General features: G+C 36.0%; 3 protein-coding genes across 3 annotated transcripts; 1 reads left to right on the forward strand and 2 right to left on the reverse strand.

Moving 5' to 3' along the window:
* Positions 1 to 6,170: 6,170 nt before the first annotated feature.
* On the reverse strand, positions 6,171 to 6,744 carry LOC134246746 (calsequestrin-1-like). Its single transcript, XM_062729110.1, has 2 exons — positions 6,489 to 6,744; positions 6,171 to 6,302 (listed from the first exon to the last, which is right to left on the reverse strand). Exons 1-2 carry the CDS (start codon positions 6,713 to 6,715, stop codon positions 6,245 to 6,247), a joined length of 285 nt encoding a protein of 94 aa, XP_062585094.1. The 5' UTR covers positions 6,716 to 6,744; the 3' UTR covers positions 6,171 to 6,244.
* A 1,481-nt stretch (positions 6,745 to 8,225) lies between these two features.
* Positions 8,226 to 18,081, forward strand: LOC134246767 (nanos homolog 2-like). Its single transcript, XM_062729131.1, has 2 exons — positions 8,226 to 8,368; positions 17,880 to 18,081. The coding sequence occupies exons 1-2, from the start codon at positions 8,226 to 8,228 to the stop codon at positions 18,079 to 18,081; spliced, it is 345 nt and encodes a 114-aa protein (XP_062585115.1).
* Positions 18,082 to 21,721: 3,640 nt separating this feature from the next.
* Positions 21,722 to 22,522, reverse strand: LOC134246777 (uncharacterized). The gene is made up of 2 exons (XM_062729139.1): positions 22,469 to 22,522; positions 21,722 to 22,123 (listed from the first exon to the last, which is right to left on the reverse strand). Exons 1-2 carry the CDS (start codon positions 22,520 to 22,522, stop codon positions 21,722 to 21,724), a joined length of 456 nt encoding a protein of 151 aa, XP_062585123.1.
* Between the last annotated feature and the right edge of the window lie 4,664 nt (positions 22,523 to 27,186).

A 27,186-nucleotide genomic window follows, 5' to 3' on the forward strand; every position in this document is an offset into this window, starting at 1 on the left:
GACATGTTCACAGTACATAATGAATAAAGAATTAAATTGAGAATAAAATTTATGTTTGTGGTTAGGAAAGGGTGTGTAAATTATGATAAAATTGTTCTTAAAAAGAATATTTCACTTTTTAGCTGATTTATAAATATCTTTGTCAACATAAAAGGCTTGAGCTTTTGAACTGCGATGGGGGTACCTGTATGTTTTACCCCATATCTCGGGGAAAAAACAGATGACCAAGGCCGGAATTAAGAATATCTTTGTTTCCCCTTACCCGACCCTAAATTCTCAAGTTGTGTCGGTAGGTAGGTAAACAATTTTATTTTCTAACAGCACCTTTGGAAATACCTTTATAAATAAGTACAAAGGAAAGCGATGTGTGAACAAAATGCCAAGTATCGTACATATGCCGTTTAAAAGCAAAATTCATGATTATTAATTCTCAACTGTTATTTAATTAAACTTGGGAAATATCTCACTCCATTACATCGATTTCAATTGACTAAAATAGACAAGATTCTCAAATACACAAAGACCAGACAAACGAGTATATTTTTTCAAACCTTCCATCAGCCTTCATAGCCTATAGACGATCAATGTACTTTTTTGAGGGCTATGAGATTTGCAGTGATTCTGGAGCATTTTGCTTTTGAGTTAAGAAGTAAGTGGCTAAATTTAAATCGCAGGTTCAGATCCCAATGAGTAACGGTGAAAACAGTCTTTCAAAGGGGACCAAAAAACTTCCCAGTGTCGCAGAAGATGCTGGATAAAACAAGATCTCCCACAACTTTATGGCAAAAAGGTGCTGAGTACGACTAAATTTGGAGCAATGGGGAGATGTTTAAGTGTCGTCCTAACAAATCTCGAAGGGATTAAAAGCAAAGAAACAACCAATCTTCAAGGGCCTAATCAAAGAAAAATACACTGAACGTCTCAGGAAGCTTCACCATGATTTCAAAACTATTTGGAAAGATTGTTAACAATATTTAAATGAACCAAACCGAATCTACAAATGATAAAAATGCAATATACAATGTCATACTGTGGTTTCATCAATATTCGTTGAGCACCACGAATTCAAATGTTCACTGAATTACGAAATATGACATTCATATGTATAGGCAATGCTTTTGTCCCCGAAATTACGTATCCCCGAAACTGTCTATTTTAAAAAATCCACGAAAATTGTTGCCAACGAAAATTGATGAAACAACAGTAGTCGCGAAGTTTAACCACTAAATAAAGGTATAAATATTTAAAAGTGCATCTGAATTATATTTATCAGGATGAATATGCAGACATATTTACAACAACTCTTATAGTTCCATAATGGCATATAGTAAACAAAGGAACATAGATGAATTGGTTATTAGATCAATACTCAAATTTAATAAAATGCAGTAAAATTGAATGATATGTTCATTGGGTGGGCCCCTCATCTACTGATGAGGGGGGCCTTACCATGTATCACGCGCATGTAACTTAAATTCCCTTTCGAAAATTTATTCACTCACATGGAGATGCCAAGACACCTCCGAAGCACTCTTAATTAGTCATGGTAAATTTTATTAACGAATTGTTTCAAGAGTGAAGAATTCCAATTAGCTAAAACTAATTAGCTAAGATTGAGATGTTGCCATTGTTTTATGAAGAGCTTATGCCCTGTAATCACATCAGGACGCCATTTTGTTTCCAACAAATGCTTTCGGTAGAACAATGTCGGCCGTTCTGATAAAAAACGGATTTTGATGAAATTGTATTTTATAAAACTTGGTTAACAATAAAAAAAATATTTGAATCATCTTATTTACAAAATCTTTTCAGTCGGTGCGATTTAACTGGGTCGGTCGCGTTAGGGGAAACAAAGGTATTTTTTATTTTGGCCCAATACATTTATCATGCCTATAAGATACTTCAAGCATTGGTTGCTATAATTTAAGACAAAAAAATCAGGGTAAACAAATTAATTATTCTAATAGAGAGCTTTCTTTGAGTTTTGAGGTTCTGTTACTTTATTAGTGAAATGAGATTAATTATTCAATATTTTCTTAATTTTAAGCAGAAATGTGTACCATAGCCTGAAATTATAAAGTATTATCCTTATCCTTGTAATTTATGTTCAAAAGAATTTATTTGCCATGTGCTATGACATAAAATGAAGACAGTCTTTATAACAGTGATGATTTTGTTTTTTCTACAAGAGGGTACATGAGTGTTTCACACCCTATCTCAGTAAAAATATCGATTATCTTTGTACTTTTTGTGCTTTTGAAGTAGATAAAGTATCTATTTATGTAAATCAGGACAAAAATTGCACCATTATCAAATTAATTCTACGAGTAGTGACCTACCTTAACAATATTTATCATTACACCTATTGTAAAGCATTCTTCCAAGAGGTATTATTCTATTGGGTATGAATTTGAAATAATTAATAGTTTTTGCAAAAACCTATGACATCATAGGAGGGTGGAATTACCTTAAGCCTTTGGCTCATGTGAGCTAAAAATGTTTAAATTGCAATTTCATAATTTGTTTGAACGGGTCGTTAATTGCCAAGTCCAGGGCTGTAACTGATATGTGCAGCTAGTCGACAGAAACACAGCATGAATATTATTTTTCGTAAGTTTCTTGAGCAACTGTTCACCGCGATGTGTAGCGTATACATCGAAAATGCATAGAGCGTGTTGTTTAAGGGGGAGGTATTTTGTCATTTTTTCGGAGATATTTGAAGTATTCGCATACTTTGTCCATTTAACATAATTTCAAAGGTCGTCCTCTTGAAGATTTTGGCACACTTGTAATATCGGTCTCTATTTTTAGTTTTTCATTTATATTTTTCACTCTTTCGTATGCCGACTTCATGCCACGGACTGTGCTTTCATTTAAATTCGTGTCTAGTTTTGCTGAAAAATGACGTGCAACTGCGGTGTTTCCATGTTGTAATTCGTATCTGGCAATTGAAGGTATTCAATGTATAACGACCATATTGTGTACCTAAAAAATGAATGGTCCTATGATTTTTTTTAATCATGGTAGCATTATGAAGATGTTATTAAAAATGCTCCACCAAAGGAATTTACAAAATTTTGATTATTATAAATATTATTATTATATTAATTAATTGCACCTTTAATTTTACATTGAAGTATATGGGCAGCAAGTGTTTTTATCAGATATTGTAAAAAGTTATTTTAATTTCAAACAAATCTCTTGGTAAAAATATGCATAAAGACCCTCTTTAATAAATTATGAAATAAAATAAATTATTTACCGCAGAAGTTTTGAGAAATCACATATTTTCTCTTTTTCATCAAGGGCAGTTAACTCTTCAAAAACTTTGAACGTGCAAAATGAGTGTCTCCTTACATGTTATCAGTCTTGTGAATTTCGTTCATTTCACTTTTATCATTATCTAGCAATGCGAATTTAACTAGTTCAAAATTATTTAAACTCTTTCAATATCCCTTCGTTATACATTGAATACTTTAAGCACGAAGTTGCCCGAATAATTGCCTTATTTCTTCCTTTTTCTTGATCCACTTGTTGGTGTTGTTGGGGTTAATGGAAATATTATTATAACCTCTCTTTCTACATTTCGATTTACAGCTTCTTGCAACGGAGAAGTAGCAATAGGAAGAAAGTTTTTTCTTTGCGAGCAAAATCGTCTTGATTGACGGGGTAGTCATTTTCAATACTGAGTTGTAAAGTACCTAGTGCTGAATAATACTCATGTTTCCACATGAGAGACCCTTTGAAGTCCTGAAAGGAGACGTTGGCCATTGATTTTATTAGAAATTCAAATAAATAACTCTTGGATATAATACATTTGAGACTCGCCCGGAATTGAATCGTTTATATTTAACCGTTACTGAACTAAATCGACGACGCGAAAAATAAGTCTCGGACATTCTGGACTCACAATTTAACATTCTCGCGATTTAATGCAAAATGGCCAGGTTGCGAAATAAAGTGCTCGCATAAAATAAGGAAACTACAGTTATATCATGTTCATGCACGGGTCTAGGGAAGGGGGTCCAGAACAACCCCCATTTTATTTGCAGAGCTATTAAATGTATATACTAATCCTAAATAAAGTGACCCCCTAGACAATCGGGACCCCTACTTGAAAACTGGGATTTATGTGAAATTGGTACGAAAGTTCATAGGTATGAAGCTGTAAAAGTCAACAACTAACCACCCCACCCACAAAATGGGTTTTTCACTTCTGGAAAAAAGTTATTTATTGCTTTTGATTTGGGTGGACACCCCCTGGAAAAATAAATCCTGGATCCCCTCCTGTATTTAAAGAGTAATTTCTTTGTTGCAGATGTGAAACCGAGGTTTGGTTCCCTTTCCTTTAGACTGCTTCGTAAATGATGTCTCCAGAAAGCAAAATTTCCTCTAAGTTCTCCTGTGTGTCATCTAGCCATCAACATGTAACAAGTTGTATCCCTGTAATATATCTTTCAAGCTGGAGTCAAGGCCATCGCCCTGAAGACCTTATTGAGGTTTTTTCCCACTATTCTCATAAATAGGTTTTTTATTATATATTAAATAAGAATGATCATGCTCTAGTATTTAAGGCTATCATACTTATATCTTTTTTTTTAAATATTTGTTTGTTTTTAAAATCGTCTATGGTACTAATGACAATATCCCTTTTTATTTAGTTCAAACAGAAAAGAGATAAGAACATCATGGAATTCACCGAGCCCTCGATGATCCTGAAGCATTCAAGTACAAGATGACTAAGCTTAGAACAGGGTGTTGTCTTCTATATATTGGAACCGGTCACGGTAGCCTGGTGGTAGAGCCTTCGCTTCGTGATCGGGAGGACCGAGTTCGATTCTCGTTCCCGGCGCCGCGTCAAACCTAAGACGCAAAAATAGGTAGTGACTGTTCCTTCGCCAAGCGCTCGGCATCAGAAGTGAAAGTCACGGGTCTTTCGGATATGACCTTAAAAGCGTAGGTCCCGTGTCACGGTAGGCGCTGACACGATAAAGAACCCTCACTGCTCAAAGGCCCTGAGTGCCGAGTATAGGTCTAAATTTGAAGCCCTTCACCGGCAAGTGGTGGCGTCTCCATATGAGTGAAAAATTCTCAAGAGGGACGTTAAACAATATACAATCAATCTATATGTTGAAAAACCAGAACAGGTGAATCGATGTACATCCTTTATCACAGACAACAACCATGTTCATGTTTAGTGTAGAATAGAAGCTTCCCAAGTTTCATCCTTTATTCACTTAACGAGTTTTACACCATTTCCCCGGTAAAATTTTGAACGTCTGGATTCGTTAAATCATTAGGTCATACGCAACGTAGTTTGAACTTTTTGGGGTTCTTCCCTGGAGTTGAAGAGAGTTCCACTAAGTGAAGGACCTGTGTGCAATATTTTTATGTCTATATATGGATTTGTACACTTCTTCTAAAACAATTTTTGATGAATTAAAATCTGGAATTTGTGTTTTATAATTTTTATACATTTTTATTTGAATAATGCAAAATTTTCAAAATTCAATATCTTTTCAAAACCTCTGGTAAGGCATGCTGATTTTTTGTCTATGAACATGTAATTATATTATATAGGGCTGGGCAATAATATCGATATTTCAATATATTGCAATACAATGACAAAAAATATCGTATCGCAATACGATTTTGTAATATCGATATATTGGCAATATACTTAGATTAAGGAATTTTGTCATTAAATATAAAAATGGACTTATGAAAGTTTGTTATTAAGCCAAACAATAGGTCAGAAGTTGTTTTGGGGGAACATTTCAGAGCATAACTAAAAGGAAATCAACAAGATTTTTTTTTCGTGTTGGTTACTTATCATAGTTATGTACATTCTGCATGTAAATTAACATAAATATAGTAAGAAAATGCCATTTTTATTACATTGAAAATATTGCAATACGTATCGCAATACAGTTTAAAATATCGCAATATATCGCAATACGAAATCTCGGGCCAATACCCAGCCCTAATATTATAAGATCTCTGAAATCTATCAGTAGGTAAGGTACGTTGCGTATGTCCTTAAATTGGAAAAAAAAGTCTATTGGAGAAATTGATATTTAAACATTGTTGTCTTTTATCATGCTGGCTACCCCAAGTGAACACAAATCCACAAGCCGCGCAGGAAGACAACAAACGCACATATGACCCCAGCCTGCTCTTTATCACAACTCTGCAATGCTCTTGACAACTCCTACAGGGTGACCAAAGTTCTTTCAAGCAACTCTCATAGACTGTATTTCCTCTCTCTATGGGCTCTGTCTTCTTGATGGTCTGTGATATCCCTTGGAAACATCAAAAAATAATATTAAAATTTCCTTCAAAGTAAAGATAAAGTGAATGAGTAACAGACTTTTAAAAAGGTTTCGCTTACAATAAAATCAGATTTAAAGGAAATAAAAAAAGTTTTTCAAGAACAGAATTTAGATTTATAGTAAATGCTTAGAAAGATGGAGATATATTATGCTTACAGTTCATCAATTGCTTCATCATAGTCATCATCAGATTCATCACCTGGAAGCCAATCTTCATCTTCCTCGTCAGAACTGTCCTCCGAGTCTGTGTCTTGTTGATCTTCACTGTTGCACTGGAGGGGCAGTACTGCTGCATCAGTCACAGTTCCCACAGATTTCTGGACCACATCTTCCGTCATAGTTGCCGTTGATTTCAGGACTGGCGTTTGACAGAAATCTGTCATTGTACCAATAGTCCTTTGGATTGGTTTCAAGTCTAACTATTCTGTCTGGATCCTCTTTACATAAACCTTCTAAAAAAAGAGAGAAAATTAAAAAAAAACTAACTTTTGCATATACATGTATACCTTGTTACCTAGATAAAAGATATTACATGAATTTAAACACTAACAAAAAAAATCTCCAGAAAATAGGAAAATTTACTTTTATCTCGGTCTGCATACATGCATCTCTTTTCTCCCCAACTGTTGCAGCTTCATCATGTTCATAGTTTTCCTCGTGAATCTCATCATCTGAATCAGGTTCAGGAGGTGGGGTGTTCAAAGCCTGTCGTTGATGACACATGTAGTCATTATATGCCTCTGATATGACCTACAACTCGAACATCAAAATAAATGAAAGGGCTTGTTGCCTTTTTTTCAAAATTTATTAAAACATTATTTTATCTAAAAATGGGCAGCTCCACATATCTTTTGCGAAATAAAGCATAGAAAAACATTTTCCGCATAAGGAATCCTGAATTTCAAAATAAACTTTATTATTTTTAATTAGTTTATGTTGTATGTTCAATGCTGTTCTCTATTCAAAATTTCTGTCTTTAATTTTGTAAGTCTTTTTTTCTGTTTTAGAAAGTTCCTATATCAAATGTTAAAATTAACCGTGCTAATTAAATGTGGAGAAAATTCAGAAACCTATTATTTGCCTGTATATTCTGAACTGTGTATTGCGCTCCATTCAAGAAATGAATATATGGTGAGCATTATAATAAAAGCTGGGTATAATACATAATTTAATTTGTGAACAAATCCTATTTCTATAAATACATACCCTCTGTGCTTCCCTCTTTTTGAAAGCTGGCTTGATACTTGGTATGACGACTTGTGGCTGTTGTGGACCTAGGAGTAGGGTCGGGTACGCATGAGGCTTTAATCTTATTTTAAATCCTGTAAGATTCATTGATTCCACTACAGATAGATTCTTCGTAAAGCAGTCCGAAGTAAAATGGTCGGAGCAAACGACAGAATGATAATTTGGGGTCCATAATTTGTCTAACGTAGTACTACGTTTGTAGAAGAAGGGTTGACTCTGTTTACTTGGTATATCCACTTCAAATAAAGATCTTTCCTCTTTTTGACATTTGGATATCTGTGAAAACTCACACCAGCAGTATTCTCTGGATTGTTATTACAATTCACAACCGCACAAATCACCATATTTTACTGATAAGCAGATCTTTTTTTGATGTCCATGTAGTAGTACTGTAGTTTTCTTTTACCGCGCTGACTTCCGATGGTAGATATAGCGTCACTTCCGGTTTTTACGCCGGAAAGTTACGAGCGATTCCGAGAACTGCCGGAAATTTACCTGTTTGTTTATTGGCTGTTTACTATGCTTTATGAATGAGTTAGAAGACGGAGACTTTTACAAGTCTTGTGTATATGTTATTTGCTTCGCGATTATGCAAAGTTGTTACGTATGTTTCCGGAGACCTTTAAGATTGGGTACTTGAGGGAGATGTTGAGGAAGTCCCTGGAGAAGTTTGTTAAGGATATGATCATATCGTCTACTAAGAACCTTATACCTGTGCCATTCAAAGACAGCAACTCCCAGCTGAATGACAAAATCATTGCCACTGGTGTAATAACTAGAGCCTACATGTACATGGTGGACCATGAGAATGAAATTTAACCAGAGGTTTTTATTGCAGATTTGTTAACTTGAGATTAATATAAAATTTTAATTTTAAGCCATTTTATTTGACATATATTTCATTTATTTACTGTTGATAGATTACTTCTAAAAATACTTAAGGGCAGTAAGAAAATTCTTCTATGCAGTGACATTCAAGATGCCGGCCAAATTTCTTTTCAAGAGTATGTTGGTATCCAACCTTGGCTTCCTAAATCCAGCAAATGGAGGAGATCTACCACCAACTGCCCTTACTGAGCTAGCACAGAGATTCACTTCCAGGATCAGTGGGAACAAAGGGAAGAGGAATTCATGAATTACCAAAACAACTCCTGCTGTGGACCTCCCTAGTTTTGTGGAAGACACAAGAACAGATGCCTGGGATAGGATTCTGGACAAAAGAAATAACATCACCAAGACACCAAGGTTTCCAGTGATTATTGATTGATTGTATGTTGTTTAACACCCTCTCAAGAATTTTTAACTCATATGGAGACGTCACCGCCCGCAGGTGGAGAGCTGCAAATTCTGTCCTATACTCAGCTCTCAGAGCCATTGAGCAGGGAGGTATCTTTTTGTGCCAGCACATACTGCGACCGGGGACCTCGGTTCATACAGTTTCATCCGAAGGACCGGTCTCCACATCCCAGAGTGGGATTTGACCTGTGACATAGGATCAACTCCGTTCTTTGTGACTCTACAGCAGTTTCCTGTGATGGTGAAATAATCAAAGTCATATTTTAATATTGAGCCAAATTCTAATGCTGAATGTTTATGAGTCTTCTCTATGGTGAAGAAAATACAGACAGAGACTTGTGCTAATTTGGACATTAAAAAAATCAGTGCTCTACTTACCACCAAATTAAAAACAAGTGTAATCTTGTTAAACCATCAAAGGACTTGCTCCAGTCCGCAAAAAAGCTTGTGTTTCATATAACAAAGACTTTGGTTCTTTTAAATGTAGTGATTAACTCTTTGACTGTTTGTGTCTTGACTGTTGACTGAAACCATCTATCCTCTGTTTTGCATATTCTTAACTGAATTTTAATGGAACATATTGGCAGATCTAGAGGGGAGGGACAGGGCTCTCCTCCTTTTTTAAAACAAATAAAGGACTGTGCCTTTTCTGCTCACTAGAAAGAGTATTGCGTATTGCTTTGCTTATAGATACCCGTTATGCCTTCACTACTTTGCCCCGGGCCCCGACCACCCACACAATGTCATTTGAAATTTATAAGAAATTTATAAGTTCTTGAAAGAAAAATGCTCTTCTTAATTACCATACTAGTAACATGCAAGATTTCAATATAGGAAGATTCTGGCGATAACATTTTTGGACAATCTTCCAAAGTAACTTAGGAATATGCAAAAATGGATATGATAAGGAGTATTATAAAGAGAAATATTTTCTCCATATAGCAAGAGAATATTTAAGTCAATGATTGATTAATTGTATACCGTTTAACGTCCCTCGCCAGAATATTTCACTGATATGGAGACGTCACCATTGCCGGTGAAGGGCTGCAAATTTAGGCCTATGCTCGGCACTCAGAGCCCTTTACGACAAGCAAGGGGGAACTGAGGACCTATTCTAACCCGGATCCCCACGGGGTTTAAGTCAATGAAGAAAAACGTATAAAACGCCCCACCCAATAATCCCTCGCCTGAGAGTAAGAACTTTTTATTTCACTGATATGGAGACGTCACCATTTGCCAGTGATTGAATTTGAATGTTTTAAACCAGATGCTATGCTATTCACAATTTTTAGGCACCATTGATCATCATAACAGTACACTTAGCAGTTGCTTAGTTTGTTTACTTAATACATAGGCAGGGTAGGGGAACAAAAAATGCATTTCAAGTAATCAGTAATATTCAGCAATAATCAGTAATGCCCCTATCACACATCAACCCCTGACCCTTAATAGATACACACATTGCATAATTTTTGAAAAGGCACCCTTGCTTTTCAAAAATATTTGATTAATACCAAGGAGCAGATTTCAAACAATTCATCCAGTTTCAGTATATAAGTACAGTCCCCACTATGGTACCCCTGACCCTGGGGCCTTGAAATTCACAACTCTGGAAGATTAGCAACCTTGGATCCCCACGGGGTTTAATCAATGCAGAGAAGAAAAACGTATATAAACGCCCCACCCAACATAAAATTCACAATTTTATAGAAGCACTCTTGCTCATCATAACTATGCACTTAGTTAGTTTATTTAATACCCAGGAGCAGAGAAGAAGATTTTCAAAGAATTCATGATTTTCACTATATAATCAATAGAGCCCCGCCCTAACACCAGAACCCCTGACCCTGGGGCCATAAAATTCACAATTTTAGTAGAAGCAGTCTTTTATGCACTTAGTTAGTTTATTTAATATGCACTTTTCAAAGAATAACACCAGAACCCCTAACCCTGGGGCCATAAAATTCACAGCACTCTTGCTCATCATAACTATGCACTTAGTTAGTTTATTTAATTCAAAGAATTCATGGGGCCATAAAATTCACAATTTTACCCAGTAGCAGAGAAGAAGATTTAAAAAGAAATAATGCATTTTCACTATATTCTTATTTAGCCCCGCCCTAGCACTAGAACCCATGACCCTGGGGCCATGAATTTCACAATTTTGGTAGAGGACTCCATGCTGATTACAATCATGCAAACAATTTGATTGCTTGATGTCCAGGAGTAAAGAAGAAGATTTTTAAAGACAAAAAAAAGTTCCCCTTCACCCATATGCTTTTTGCCTGCAGAGAAGAAGATGAAAAAAGCACACACAACACAAACCGCCCCCCCACACACAACAAAATTGAACTTTATGGGTGCTCAGTTTAATATTTTGTTATTTGTCAGCTTTATTCAGGGTTTTTGAAGTCGATTTTAAGGTGCTTAAGTGCATTTGGTGTGATTCTATGATTTTGGGGTACGGAGGGCACAAACCTGGAAGACCCTTTCAAAAATTGCTGGATTCGCCTCTGGTTCATGTTTGTGATGATGTTCTTTTAGCTTCATAACACGTTTTTTGCTTGAATTACAATACTAACACATAATTAATTAATAGTGCAAGATTAATATTGTGTGACATAGCGTAACGAAAACTCTTGAGTGGAAAATAAACGAATTCATTATAATAAAGATCTAGAAGGCATGTCCGAATGCATGATAAAAAAAGCCTCAAGGGTAATTTGATGATGGTAATAACTAAAAAACTTGCAAACGAAGAAAGTGTAACAATTGATGGGTTTGTGTATTCTAATTATGCAAGTCGGCCATTGAGGATCTGTGATTTGCTGAAGCAAATCACATGACCTAAAACAAAGATATATAATCAAGCGCAGCTTAGCTGCGAGGTTCCTTTAGTCCGATTGCCAGAGGGAAGAACAGGCAGATTTCAGCGATATGGTTAGTCGGAAGGGTGGCCTAGTACTACTGAGGCTTACCACAATATTTTATCAATACTAGGTGGATTGCCTGACGATGGAGGCTTGCCACAATAAAGAAGTTAGTATTGTGTGACTAACCATTTAGAGGCCGACCATAGAGTGAAGTCAACCCTTGAGGCTTACCTGGTAAGCTTTTAAGATAGTGTAGGTCTCTGATAGCAGTAGATGACTGTACGTCCTGAATAAGGACAATTCAGTATCTTCTGCCGTCAGAGGCTGACCACTTGGATATTGGCCTTAGTGTCGTGACTGACACTACGAGCCTGAATAAGGCAACATTGGTGTCAGTCCGGTGCTATCGGGCGAACCAGTGATTTTATAAATATAAGGCCGACAATCAAGTGTGATTTTCCCCTAAGTAAGGGAAGGGCCCAATTTGTATATATTTGCAGGCCAATCATTTTATCTAATCATTTTTAAGAGGAAAATTATTTATTGTAAATATCATCTTTACCGAGATCCTGGAATCAACCAGGTACGACCCTTAAACACATTACAAAAGGAAAGGACCTGATATTCACAATCTGGATACCCTTGTTAGTTTATTGTTTTCGTTGTGGGCAAAGTTCAGATTAAACAAGACCATTTTTTTCGGGCCGACGGACGTTCATCATCAGGTCACCGTATGTCGCAACATAACACGTATCGTCATACCTGTCGGTGTGACGGTGTCACCTTACTAATAAGGGCTGACAGGGAACAAAGTCGATTCATTTCATTATCAGAAACTATGTAGAAGTTATTAAAGTATCTACCATAATTTATTGTACTTCCGGTGAGAAGGTCTCTGTTTACATTGTTTTTACCTGGCCAAGTTTTATACCTGGTCTGCCCTGCGGGGGTCGTCATATTAAGGTCCTTTGGTTTGTAAAATCTGCAGACGGTCAAAAGAAAAACAGACCACAGGCAAACCGATCAAACAGCTGATCAGCCTCAGTCTGCGCGCTATAGAAATACTTTTTTTTTAAAATTTTATCCGAAGAAAGTTTATTGGGGGAGTGGGGGGGAGGGAAACTGAAGATTGTATGAGTATTGTTGGATATTCACAATACAACAGTACTTCGTTGCAATGAATTAGTTATCATTATACATATACCTATGTGTATATAAGTTAATGGCTATACAAACAAGAGTATAGTTAAGGGTACTAGATTGTCTACATACTAATACTTCTACAAAGACTCTCGGGCAGTAGAATGGTTCAAGATTTCAGATGTGTTCAGACGTTTTCTCTGTTTATCATTAAATTAAAGAAAGTATACATCTTTACTTCTGAAATTGCATAAGACATGTTGGATTGCTTTGAAATCGGAGGAAAAATGTTCAAACGAAGAATATGTATTCGATCATACAACTATATGATAAAGAATTATTAAGAAATCGATAGAAAAGACAATGAAATTTAATTAAGACACAAGTAAAATGCATATGTCTCTGTAAAATGTTGTATCAGTGTTTGAAATAACCGTCCGCCCGAGACGCATAACTTTTGGCGCGGGCGTACAAATTTGTTTATACGAGCGACTGATTGGAGGTGCTAATTTTTTTTTAGCTAAGTATATTTTATATTGCGATCGGGGTTTTAATTACTTAATCCTAGTTTCGCTGTCGCTTAGGGGACGACCATTTGATTCTGAGGGGGGGGGGGGGGGCTGGCAGATTTTGGAAATAAATAATCTGTCCCTGAAAATATTGAAAATAAATAATCTTTCCTCCACTACAGAGAAAATAAATAATCTGACCTTGAGTTATGATATTTAAATATTGTGAAAAATACCTTTTTATTTACATGTAATTTAATCTCAAAAGTATTCAATTCAAAAAAATTTTTTTGGCTCGCTTCGCTCGACATTTTAGAACCAAATAGTATTTAAAATCAGATTACCAGACTGGATACTTAACATGCTAAAGTCAGTTTGTCAACATGACAATGTGCACTTAGTAGGTGTGATAAATAACAGTACTTTAAATACAAGCCAATTCTTATACACCATTAAAGATAAATTTTCTTGTCGAAGAATAACACTTCCCCGATACATCAATACAAAATATAGACTGGTGGATTTAAGTGGGACGTACATGTGTACAACCCCTCCTCTAAAATTTCAAAGTATGATACGAATATAAATAATAATGCCATACTTAGGGACAATACCAATATTTTTGTGCCTAGTTTTACTCTTAAAATACACAAAAACCCAAGAGCTTTAGGGGGCTTTGCCCCCTCGGCCCTTTTCATTCAAAGTATGATATGACTAGTATTAATAATGTCATACTTTGGTACATATCTAACCAATTCCTACACAATTTTGTCTGGTTTTACTCTTACATACAAAAAAACCCAATGACCAGTATTAATTATGTCATACGTGGTTCATAATAACCAATGCCACTATAATAGTACCTGGTTTTAATCTTAAAATACAACCAAAGAGCTTCGGGAGGAAGGGGGGGGTGTTACTCACTTGGCCTCCAGCAGGGCTTCGCCCAGGACTTGGGGGCCTTACGGCGGCCCCAGACCTCTTGCCTAAACGAAGTTATACACGCCCCTCCCCAAATCCTGTATCTGCCTATGGTATATAAATGATTAGTCTTTAAATAGAATAAATTGATCACGGTACGGGAAGACAAGAAAATAAATAATCTGTCCTTGATAATCTTGAAAATAAATAATCTGTCCTCGACAGGCATGAAAATAAATAATCCGTCTCAAAAAAATTTGCCAGCCCCCCCCCCCCCCCCCCCCCCCCTCAGGATCAAATGGTCGTCCCCTTAACTGGTAGGGTCAAAAATAAAAAGTCAGACAAGTGTCTTATTCACGTTGAATATGATTTGAAGCGACAGCATGCTACAAAATTATTTAAGGCTACCAGCCCTAAAAAGAAAGGTGGAAGATAACAAAACAAGCAAAGAAAAAAAAAACAAAGTGTACAATGAAACGAAAACGAAAAATTTTGCCATCCTAGAAGCAGGAATTCAATTGGATTGTATGTGATGATACGAGAAAAATTATATATATTGTGTCGCTCTACATACGGACATCTAAGCAATAAAAAAAGTAAGTGAACGATTAAACAAGTACTCGAAGGGTCCCTTTGTCACCGTTTATTCAAACTTACGTCATGACGGTCTGGTCAATCACGAGCAGTCAGAGGGTCACAAATATACTTGCGAGATAAGCAAAAATAAGCGTGCATCTACAAGTGCAGCTGCTGTAAAAAAAACACTGCAGTCCCTAAACAAAAGTGTGTTTGATAAACTTGAAAAGTTATTCAGGAACAGTAATGCAATAGCAAAAGTATGCAGACATCTGTCAGATTTTACATGGATGGCAAGATTTGATGAAAAAAAGGCATTGACGTCGGTCAGATATAAAGAATTATAAACAATTGTAAAGAGTTTCTTGTATCAATTGCTGCTGTTGGGCGTAAGAAAATAAATCTCAGTCCAGTGCTCAGCAAAACGCACAACAGTCCCTAAAAAAGTGTGTTTGATAAACGTGAAAAATTATTCAGGAACAGTCATGCAATAGCAAAAGCATGCAGAACTCTGTCAGATTTTACATGGATGGCAAGTCTTGATGTATACAGTTTGGAGATGAAGCAGTTTCAGCATTTTCAGACTATAACCATGACAACCTTGCTGCACAGTCTGACAGAATATTAAAACTTCCCTTGTTGAGATTGATTGCTAAAGCATTTATTATATGAAAGGATGTCATTACATTTGCACACTTTTTGATGTCAATACAGTTATTTCCATATGTCTACAAAAAACTTATTGTAAAAAAGGAACGTGTTTATCAAGAAAGTTCCTGCAAATATATAAATTTTTGTAAGAGTTTGTCACACATTGAAGTATTGCTACTAAAACATGAACTCTACAAAAAATTAATATTCTTGTTGCTGTCAATTTCCGCAAGATACCAGGGGTAGTTTTCCTTATATAATCCTTTGGGGAAGAAAAATAATTTTCCAATTTCAAATGTTTAAGTGTTTGGTTTGTTAAAAAACGTTTAGAAACTGGTTAAGAAATCAGAATGTTATTTAAATTTTGAATATTTTTCATACATTACGAAGACATACAAAACAGATTTTGAGGAACGTCTCGTCTAACCTTTAGTTCACAGACATCTTGAGCTCACAGCAACTAATCTACGGAAGCTAGAAACTAGATATGTTGATGAAAAGTTGTAATTGTACTTTGTAGTCAATGTACTGCTTGTTGAAAATCTTTATCAAAAAGGATATGAAGATAACGAACACTATTCAATCTCAAAGTCCATTAAACAATATACAAAATCAGAGCAGAGCAAAAACGCACCTCCGAAATATCAGAGGTGGGATCAGGTGCCATGGAGGAGTGAGCATCCCCTGCCGACCGGTCACACCCGCTGTGTAACATTAACCCATTACTGCATGCTTTTGTAGCATGTATATAATGCTATGCATCACAAAATCCACATTATTAGCTGCTACATGTTTTCCATATAAATGATCAATAACATAATTAATCTAAGAATATTAATCCTTCTTTGTTGTAATAACTTGTATGGTGTGATTGCACTGAATGTTTATGTTGTGGTCTGCTTGCTTTGCTTGTAGTTCATTGGTGAATATGTTAACTTACAGACCAGGATTAGAATTACCTAAAATAATGGATTGTGACGTGTTTTATGGAGTTGCATTCAGTCAATTGACTGGCGACACTTCCAGATCACAGATGCCAAAGAAGATTTCAGCTTTGATTGTTTGTATACGGAAAAGATTTTTTGATATTGATGCAGGAATTACCAGGAAGCAACTGGTTGATGTAGATTGATTTTATATTGTTTAACGTTCCTTTCGAGAATTTTTTACTCATATGGAGACGACACTACGTGGAGGGCTACAAAATTTTGTCCTATGCTCGGCACTTACGGCCTTTGAGCAATGAGGGATCTTTTTCGTGCCAGCACCTACTGCGACACGGGGCCTCGGTTTATACGGTCTCATCCGAAGGACAGGTCTCCACGTCCCACAGTGGGATTCGAACCCGAAAACTTAAAAGTTTTTAATTATCGTATTAAAGTGTGAAATCTGCATAATGTCAAGGTTTTGCAATATCATATCTCTACACGGGGAAACATGACGGAACCGTGACATGCACCGTGTTCTGAAGACTTTTGGTTTACCTGTTTACTCTGCAGCGGCAAGCAAAAAGGGTGGGGTGGGAGTGAGGGGATGAGGGGTTGTTGTTGTACGTGTATAGCCTTTCACAAGCGATATACCCAACCACCCTTAATCACTAAACATTTAAAGATTTTTGGGAAAATGTTGGTGTTTCTAGCAAGTTTATTCCTTTATTGTTCTAGCTTACTTCATTGAATAATGCATAAAATATCATAGCATTAAATATACACGTGAACAGGCGATTGCTAGAATTATATGTGTACTAGCAGTTATTCCTTCTTTCGCTTTTAGGCCATCCTTAAAAAATTGTTGTTTTTTCTTTTTGCGGTAACGCAACTGACTCTCCAAAGTCCACGCTATTGGATTTTTTATGGGTTCATTTTTTTTACGTATCCATTTTTTCGTTATATCCAATTGATATTTTCTACGTCTCAACTGCACCTACGCCGTTTTTATCCAATTGATATTTTTTACACCTCGGTTAAACCGACGCTTTATCTTTCTCCCAGGAACTATTAAAACGTCTTCTTCATCTACAAATTTATGCCCTGTTCACACGGAGAGTTTAATTCGAATTAAACGTAAGTTTACTGCGAATTAGCTTCGCTTAGCGTTCACACGGAGAATTTAATGCGAATTAGTTTACTTCGTATTAGTTTACTGCGCATTAAATTACTTCGCATTAGCTCCGTGTGAACGCTAAGCGAAGCTAATTCGAATTAAATTTTAGGGCATGCGTAATGGCTAAATTAAGTCAAATGCATCATGTCGGTGGTCAATTTTAAGTACTTTTGCTATTTTTGAGTCAAAAACTAAGAAAAAATGTCTTAATCACTAAAATATGTCTCCAGACACTGTGCTCTGTGTCAGAAGAATGGAGAGACCCGAGAGTTTTACACAACCCATTTACTGAAGGACAATCGGGGAAAGATCATCTGTCCCATACTCCGCAAGTACGTGTGTCCTACATGTGGTGCCACTGGTGACAACGCTCACACTCTCCGACACTGCCCAGTCACCAAGGCCAAGGAGCTTGCTTGGTTTGGACAGTGAACTCATTTCTTGGTGTCAAAGTCATTCTAGTCAATAAGGCAACCAAAAAAGCTTGGTGTGGCAAGTGAATGTGTTAACAAGAGTGAAATGCAGATCCTAATCTAATCAAAGAATTGTGGATTTTATTGGGTGTGCTGAAGTCTTTAAAACAGAGTTACACTTGGATACCATAAGAAATTTGTGAATATTAGAAAATGAACATTTGTAAATATAATAGAAATGTGGCATGTAAAATAAATACATATATTCATGATATCTATGCAATATAAATGTCATTTCAACAGCAGAATACATTGTATCTCCAATGTTTGGATTATGGTTTTTTAGGTCACCTGAGTAAACTCAGGTGACCTATTGCTATCCGTTTTAATCCGATCGTGATCGTCCGTTGTCCGTCGTCCATCGTGTGTTAACATTTGAACATTTTCAGCTTCTTCTCTGCAACCACTGCACCAATTTCAACAAAATTTGGCACAAAGCATCTATGGCTAAAGGGGAACAAAAATTGTGAATTTCATGATCCCTGCCCCCCTGGGGCCTGAGGGGCGGGGCCAAAACCACTAAAATTAATGCAATCTTTAAAAATCTTCTTCTTTACTCCTGGACATCAAGCAGTCAAACTGTTTGCATGATTGTAATCATCAATGAGTCCTTTACCAAAATTGTGAAATTCATGGCCCTGGGGTCAGGGGTTCTAGTGCTAGGGTGGGGCTAAATAAGTATATAGTGAAAATGCATTATTTCTTTGAAAATCTTCTTCTCTGCTCCTGGGTATTAAATAAACCAACTAAATACATAGTTATGATGAGCAAGAGTGCCTCTACCAAAATTGTGAAATTTATGGCCCCAGGGTCAGGGGTTCTAGTGTTAGGGTGGGGCTCTATAGATTATATAGTGAAAATACATGAATTCTCTGAAAATCGTCTTCTCTGCTCCTGGGTATTAAATAAACTAACCAAGTACATAGTTATGATGAGCAAGAGTGTCTCAGCCAAAATTGTGAATTTTATGGCCCCAGGGTCAAGGATTCTGGTGTTCTCTATTGATTATAAAGTGAAAATACGCGAGTTCTTTGAAAATCTTCTTCTCTGCTCCTAGGTAGTAAATAAACTAACTAAGTGTAAAGTTATGTTGAGCAAGAGTGCTTTTACCAAAATTATGAATTTTATGGCCCCAGGGTCAAGTGTTCTGGTGTGTGTAGGAGGGGTGGCTCTATTGATTATATAGTGAAAATACATTAATTCTTTGAAAACCTTCTTCTCTGCTCCTAGGTATTAAATAAACTAACCAAGTGCATAGTTATGATGAGCAAGAGTGCCTCAAACAAAATTGTGAATTTTATGGCCCCAGGGTCAAGGGTTCTGGTGTTGAGGGGGGGGGGGGGGTAAGGCTCTATTGATTATACAGTGAAAATTCATGAATTCTTTGAGAACCTTCTTCTTTGCTCCTAGGTATTAAATAAACTAACTAAGTGCATAGTTATGATGAGCAAGAGTGCCTCAACCAAAATTGTAAATTTTATGGTCCCAGGGTCAGGGGTTCTGGTGTTGAGGGGGGGTGGGGGGGGGGCTCAATAGATTATATAGTAAAAATACATGAATTTTTGAAAATCTTCTTCTCTGCTCCTAGGTATAAAATAAACTAACTATAAGTGTATAGTTATGATGAGCAAGAGTGCTTTTACCTAAATTGTAAATTTTAATGTCCCAACGTTAGGGGTTCTGGTGTTGAGGCAGGGCTAGTTTGACTATGTATTGAAAATACGTGAATTCTTTGAAAATCTTTTTCTATGCTCCTAGGAATTAAATAAACTTACTAAGTACATAGTTATGATGAGCAAGAATGCCTCTTCTTAAATTTTGAATTTTATGGCCACAGGGTCAGGGGCTCTGATGTTAGGGCGGGGCACTATTGATTATATAGTGAAAATACATTAAATCTTTGAAAATTTTCTTCTCTGTCTCTGGGTATGAAGCAGATGAACTACCTATATAGTCATGATGAGCAAGGGCCCTAATCTTGCAGAATTGTGAATTTCAAGGACCCTGGTTTAGGGGTGGGGAAGGGGAGGGGGCTCTACTTATATACTGAAAATGAATTAATTGTTTGAAATCTGCTCCTTTGTATTTATAAAACATTTATTTTTTGAAAAGCATTTTAAGAGTGCCTTTTTAAAATTTGTGCAATGTGTGGACTTAGGGTCAGGGGTTTACGTCACAGTGTTAGGGGCACTACTGATTATTGCTGAATATTACTAATTAGTTGGAATGCATTTTTGTTCCCCTACCCTATGATGGGTATTCAGTAACCAAGCTAAGCAACTGCTAAGTGTACTATTATGATGATCAATGGTGCCTCTTTCAAAATTGTGAATGCCATATATATCATCTGGCTTAAGTTAAAACATGAATCAAATTCAATAACTGTAAAGTTGTTGCATAATGCTCAGGTGACCTATAAGGCCCGTGGGCCTCTTGTTTTAATGCTTTGACTATGAACAAAATGTTATGCAGCCCAAAATTTTAAATCATGAACTACATAACTCCAATATTTTTATTATGAAATAAATTTCTGATCACCTGTACATGTATTTTCCAACAGATAAATTTTGAAATTCACTATCATTCCATTTAACATGTTGAAGAAATGAGTTGAAGGTGAAATTCATACACTCTAGTTCAAAACAAAAAATTACCATTTCCTAGATGCCAAAAAAAAAAATTGATTGTATGCTGCATTTAACTTCTCATATCATATCAATGGAATCTAAATATTTCTAAATTGTATCTTTTTATTGATAATTCTTAAATACAAAACAAAATGTCTTTTAAATATTATGTTTCTAACAGATGACAAGATGGCAGATGACCTTTTTAATTGAGTTTATATTTCTATTTTCAGTTGAAAACTTGTATTGATAGAAAAATATATCCCCTTTTTATATCAAACCAAAAAATTGTTATTTTTAAAACATATATTTGAATGTATGAAGACAAATTACTTATTGCTTGTTATGACTTTGCTAACATTTATAAATTCAAAATTGTTTACTTTATATCGGATCTTTTTAGCATGCAGAAACCTACTAATTAGAATTTTGTTTATTTCTGTTCTTTTGATTAACAATTGCATGTATTATCATTTTTCCAACTGTATTGTTCACGTTTAATTATGAAAATAATTTTGCTGTTTATTTTTATGCATTTAAAAAAAGGCATAATCATTGCTACAGCATTGTGAAACAAAAAATTTGAAATGCCTTTAAAATCATGATCATGGTGTATAATTATGTAGTACTGCTTAAAATCATGGAAAGAAATAATTTGCATATGGATTGCATGTTACTTGAAATGACCAAGGTACTGGTCATGATATTTGTTGTACAAAAGGATATTTTTATTATTATATGTTTATAATAAAAATTATTTATTGAAATTGATCTTTTTTCTTTGTATTTCCCCCAAAAATTGTGGATTCTGCTTATAGAAAATTGTACTTATTGTATATGAGTACTATACAAGTCAAGCTGAAGTTCATATAAGGGTATATTTGCATATGGTAGATGTAAAATTACTCTTGGTCTCTGTTAAATTGTTTGTTTATGCTTGTACTTGTTGCCATAAAGTTGGGTAATGTTTATCTATACCTCAGAGCACCAAAGAACTGGTCTCCTGGGGTTGACTAATCCAGTTCCCACGACACCTTGGTACTGAAGGTCTTGGAGGGCCAGCATCAGGTTGTGGAGCTGTCCAGTCTTGGAGGTTACCTCCTCGTGGAGGGGGGAACTCCGTGAGGCCATCTCCTCGTAAAGTGGGGAGCTCCTAGAAGGCATACAGGAGGAACTAGCCGAGCTGTGATCTTCAAAGGTCGGGCTACCTCGGTAGGTCTTTGGGTAGGGCAGAGAACAGGATGAAGTTGAAAAGTCGGAATGGGACCCCTCCTCTTCAGTCAGGTCACTCATGGATGGAAACTCCCCATTGCTAGAGTAGAACACATCACCATTGTTCATCCATAGGGACTTGGGCTGAGGGGGTGAGGGGTCCTTCCATTGGGAAAACAGGGAATCATCACACTTGGCATCAGATTTCGATGAAGTGTGTTGCCGTGGTTACTAAAAAAAGATATTTCTGTGAAATTCTTTCGAAACGCTCCTCCCCCTCCTACAGTTTTGGTCTGATTTCAATATAACTTGGCACACAAGTAAACTATACATAATTCTGTGTATCGGTTTTTTGACTTTGATGAACATTATTGCTTTTGTTACCAAAAATAGAAATTTCTGTTCAATACTCTCAAAATATTACTCCAAATACAGTTTGGTAAATGTTTTACCGCAAAGACCTGCTTCTTTAATATGGGAAAACCAACGAGGTCCAATATTGTTTACAAGCCATCGAGATACAACCACCAGTACGTTGTCAACTTCATTTTCAGCTAGCATTTATAATAGTAGCCTTCCCGCACCATCATCATTTGATCCTTCATGGATCACTGCTTGTGAAGCGATAAGCATAGACGTTATGGCTCGCGCTGGGTACGGTTTCGATACGCATGATTTCCACTAATGATCGTTGAATCGACTTGAATGGAATGCTCATAAAAGCGGTTTCCATTGTCCTCAATTGACTTTCCAAGGTTAACGGTAATCTTGACTGCGTCGCTGGAAATCACCTCATCTGCAGTTGAAAGAGATCCCACTTGTCTCTGTAGATTGAACAAGAAATCTGTGAGCCAATGATCACTAGTAATACCCCCGCTCTGATGTAAATAAGCACTATCATGTTAATATACTGTTTACACAAGTTCAATTACAGGCAGATGAAGTTGACATCAAATTCATATCAAAATTAATCCCACCATACGACATGCCTGAACAAAATCTGTAATAAAATTTCAAGCATCTGCTATGAATAGCTAATGAGAAAACTGCAACGAAGATTTGTCATGTACGAAACGGACAGACGCACAGGCAAACAGGAAGTTGATATCAGATTTAAACAAAAATGTATCCCACCATATGGCATGCCTCAGAGAAGATTGTATTAAAATTTCAAGCATCTGCAATGAGTAGTTGCTGAGAAAACTGACAAAAATTTGTTATGTATGAAACAGACAGACGCACAGACAAACAGGAAGTTGATATCAGATTTAAACAAAAATGTATCCCAATGTATGGCATGCCTCAAAGAAGATTGTGTTAAAATTTCAAGCAGCTGCGATGAGTAGTTACTGAGAAAACTGCGACGAAAATTTGTTATGTATGAAACGGACAGACGCACAGACAAACAGGAAGTTGACATCGGATTTGAGCAAAAATGTATCCCACCATATGGCATGCGTCAGAGAAGATTGTGTTAAAATTTCAAGCATCTACGTTGAGTAGTTGCTGAGAAAACTGTGACGAAAATTTGTTTCGGACAGACACACGGACACACAGACAGACGGACGGACGGACAGACAGACAGACAGACACACAAGGGTAAAACAGTATACCCCCCTCTCCTTCGGAGCGGGGGTATAATTACTCTGGGTGAAGATAAGCTTAATTTTAGTTACAATATTTCGTTCTGCATATTTTCTTTGGACTTCATACAACTGTATTCGTCGTTCCCGTATCTCCTCTGGTCGTAGCTGCAGATCTGTAGCTATCCGGATAAATATATATTGATAGACCGGATAGCTACAGTGCCATCCATTTAAAAAACTGTAGATTTATTGCGCACAAAAAAGTGCGCTCGGTTCTGGGTTTATTCTTCCAAATTCTCACCTCAATTGCAAAAGAGGGAAGATTTAAAAAATTCCCTCTTCTACATTCGAAGTTAACATCTGAACAAAGAATATTGGACCGAATAATATTTGAAACCAAAATGACAGTATATATAATCGAAGTGTTCGATGATGACAATATCAGGGTCAGGAGGACTATTTACAACAATTATGACGAATGTTTTGTTGTGGAAAGAGTCAAAGAATATGTTAGGAACACACGGTTAGTAATATTTTGAGATTACAGTTTTAGGAACATGGGGAAATAAATCGAAAACCGAGCGCACTTTTTTGTGCGCAATAAATATACAGTTTTTTTCAATGGGTGGCACTGTAGCTATCCGGTCTATCAATATATATTTTTCCGGATAGCTACAGATATCCGGTCTATCAATATATATTTTTCCAGATAGCTACAGATCTGCAGCTACTCTGGTCGTTGTTGGGCAATTTTCCTTCAAAACTTTTATATTCTTCATAACAAGATCATTTTGGGCTTTATCGACAAATTGCACACAAACTGGTCTTGGAAATTTTCGCTTAGCATCATATTCTCCCATTCGGAAGAGTTTCTGTTTTTGTAATTCATCAACCACTATTTTCACTCATATGGAGTCGCCACCACTTGCCAGTGGAGGGCATTCAGGGCCATTGAGCAAGGAGGGATCTTTTTCGTACCAGCTCCTACTGCGACACAGACAGGACCTCGGTTTATACGTATTCATCCGAAGGACCGGTCTCCACGTCCCACCGAGGGATTCGAACCAGCGACGTAAGGATTGACTCCTTACTTCGCGACTGTAGAGCAGATGCTCTCACCAACGGCCACGCGGGCGCCCGAACAACTATGAAATTTCGTTATGCTAACAGAGCTACAAAATCCGTGCGGGTATATGACTCGCCTTATCCCCCCAGATTCTCTGATCGCGAAATTTTAGTGCTTAGCCTAATCTCTGCATTACAGTAAATATTTAAACGATGGAGAACCCTGGGATGGTTTGCACAACTGTTTATAAAGTGTAAATGCATTTTCTCTTTGTTACTCTGATCTACCTCTTGGTATTAATTAACCAAAGTAGGCATGCAAAGTGTACAGTTATGATTAGCAATGGTGCCTCTTTGAAAATATTGCAAATTCCACCTTTATGATCTAGTACGTTTTTTTATTTTTATCAGCTGTAATCACATAGCGTCTTAAATATAAAGAATACAAAAGCCTGAACTAATCAAGGAATAATCACTGTATGTGGACCATTAACTTTGCTATAATTTTTTTCATCAAAGGAATTAATTGAGGGATTATGTCTCTAAAACTGTTAAAAAAGTTTTATACCCCTAGTTCGGTGAACAATATATTTTAATTATTTTGAGTTCATTGAAAAGTAAACTTGATTTCACAAACAATTTTTCGTGAAAGTGTTTCATTTTACATTTTATTGAAATATTTTACTTGCTCCATAGCCAATCTTAAAATGTCATCTTTAGGCCGAAATAAAAAAAATCCTCTGTTTCCCCTAACCTGACCGACCCAATTAAATTGCGCCGACTGAAAAGATTTTTTTAATAAGATAATTCAAATTTTTTTTATTGTTAACCACGTTTTATAAAAAACAATGTCATAAAAAGTTTTTATCAGAAAGGCCGGCAATGTTCTACTGTGATTTTCAAGCATTTGTTGGAAACAGAATCACGTCCAGATGTGATTACAGGGCATTAGCTCTTCATAAAACAATGGCAATGTCTCAATCTTATGCTTTTAGCTAATTGGAATTCTTCACTTTTAAAAACAATTCGATCGTGAAATGTACCATGACTAATTAAGGAGGCTCATTACACCACTTTCTGATGACGTACTACACAAAAAAATAAACCTCCACTGTGTCGACCGGTTTCCTCTGGGGACGAATTGTACAGGTACCTCTATTATATGACACTGACCTTTAAAACGCTTTAAAAATAGAGGAAACATGCGGTGTTATAGAAAGTGAAAACAAAGTAACGGATTCATAATGCATAAACCGAAAAGAATTGCTATTGGGCAGAAACAAAAGAAAACAACAGCCAATTCTTCGCCAAACAAGTAATGTTAATTTCATAGCGATGCATGCAGTGAGCTCTATCAATCAATGACATGTTTGTATGGAGGAAATTCGAGTTAAAATGTGCACCCTCGTTGAAATAAAAAAAATTACTTACTCGCATTATTTACTGTGTTGATGTTAATTTATATATTTGCTGTATTGATTTAAATTATACTCTGGCAATTTTAAGTTTTGTTCTGAATTTTAGATGTAATGTCCAAACGTTCCCTAGTGTTTTGAGTTTTGGGTAATTAGGAATTATAACTCTTGAAAGTGGACTTTTCATTCCAAATATTTTTAGTTGGATTTTTCATTTCGTTTAAACATTCTTCATTCAATTTGACACATGTGATTCATTGAAATAGGTTCCTTGTTTCTTCAGGTCTCATTAACTCTTGAAAGTGGACTTTTCATTCCAAATATTTTTAGTTGGATTTTTCATTTCGTTTAAACATTCTTCATTCAATTTGACACATGTGATTCATTGAAATAGGTTCCTTGTTTCTTCAGGTCTCATTTTCTTAATGTTTTATGCATAGATTAAAATGATAATGACATTGATTGTTTTTAGGCGAAAATTATTTTTTCTAATAAAATTATTATTAGGTATTATGAGGTATTTTCACTGTGTGTACTTGTCTTAAGAAGATGCCCATCAGTTGACACTGAAAGTTCAGAAATTCTGTTAATAATAAACTTGAAATAAAACATTTCACTAAAATTAGACAAAAACTAAAAATTTCTATTAAATATATTTATTCCCATCTGGATATTTGACATCTACCTTATAAGTGATGCTGTACTGAAATCTAAAATAAACTGTGGATGTAATGAGCCACCTTAAGAGATTTTCGGAGGTTAATCTAATTATGGTATGACTTATCTATTAACGGAAGTTGGGGTTATCTACCCTTGCTATCTCTGTAATTTACTGCCATGTCTGAATGCTCCACTGTACAATAAATTCTGTCTCATACACCCAACCAGTGTCTGTAAATAATAATGATACACTTTATAAATAGTTTTGAAACCATGATTCAGCTTCCTGAGACGTCCAGTGTATTTTTCTTTAATTAGGCCCTTGAAGATTGGTTGTTTCTTTGCTTTTTGTACCTTCGAGATTTGTTAGGACAAATATTTCTTCACATTTCTCAAAATTTAGACTTCCTCAGCAGTTTTTTCGCCATTAAGCAGTGGGGATCTTTTTTTAGCCAGCATCTTCTATGACACTGGACATAAGTTTTATTGTCCCCTTTGA

Source organism: Saccostrea cucullata, unplaced genomic scaffold, assembly GCF_032062105.1.
Source record: "Saccostrea cucullata isolate Sc308-1 unplaced genomic scaffold, CSIRO_AGI_Scuc_v1 ctg2846, whole genome shotgun sequence".
NCBI lineage: Eukaryota > Metazoa > Mollusca > Bivalvia > Ostreida > Ostreidae > Saccostrea > Saccostrea cuccullata.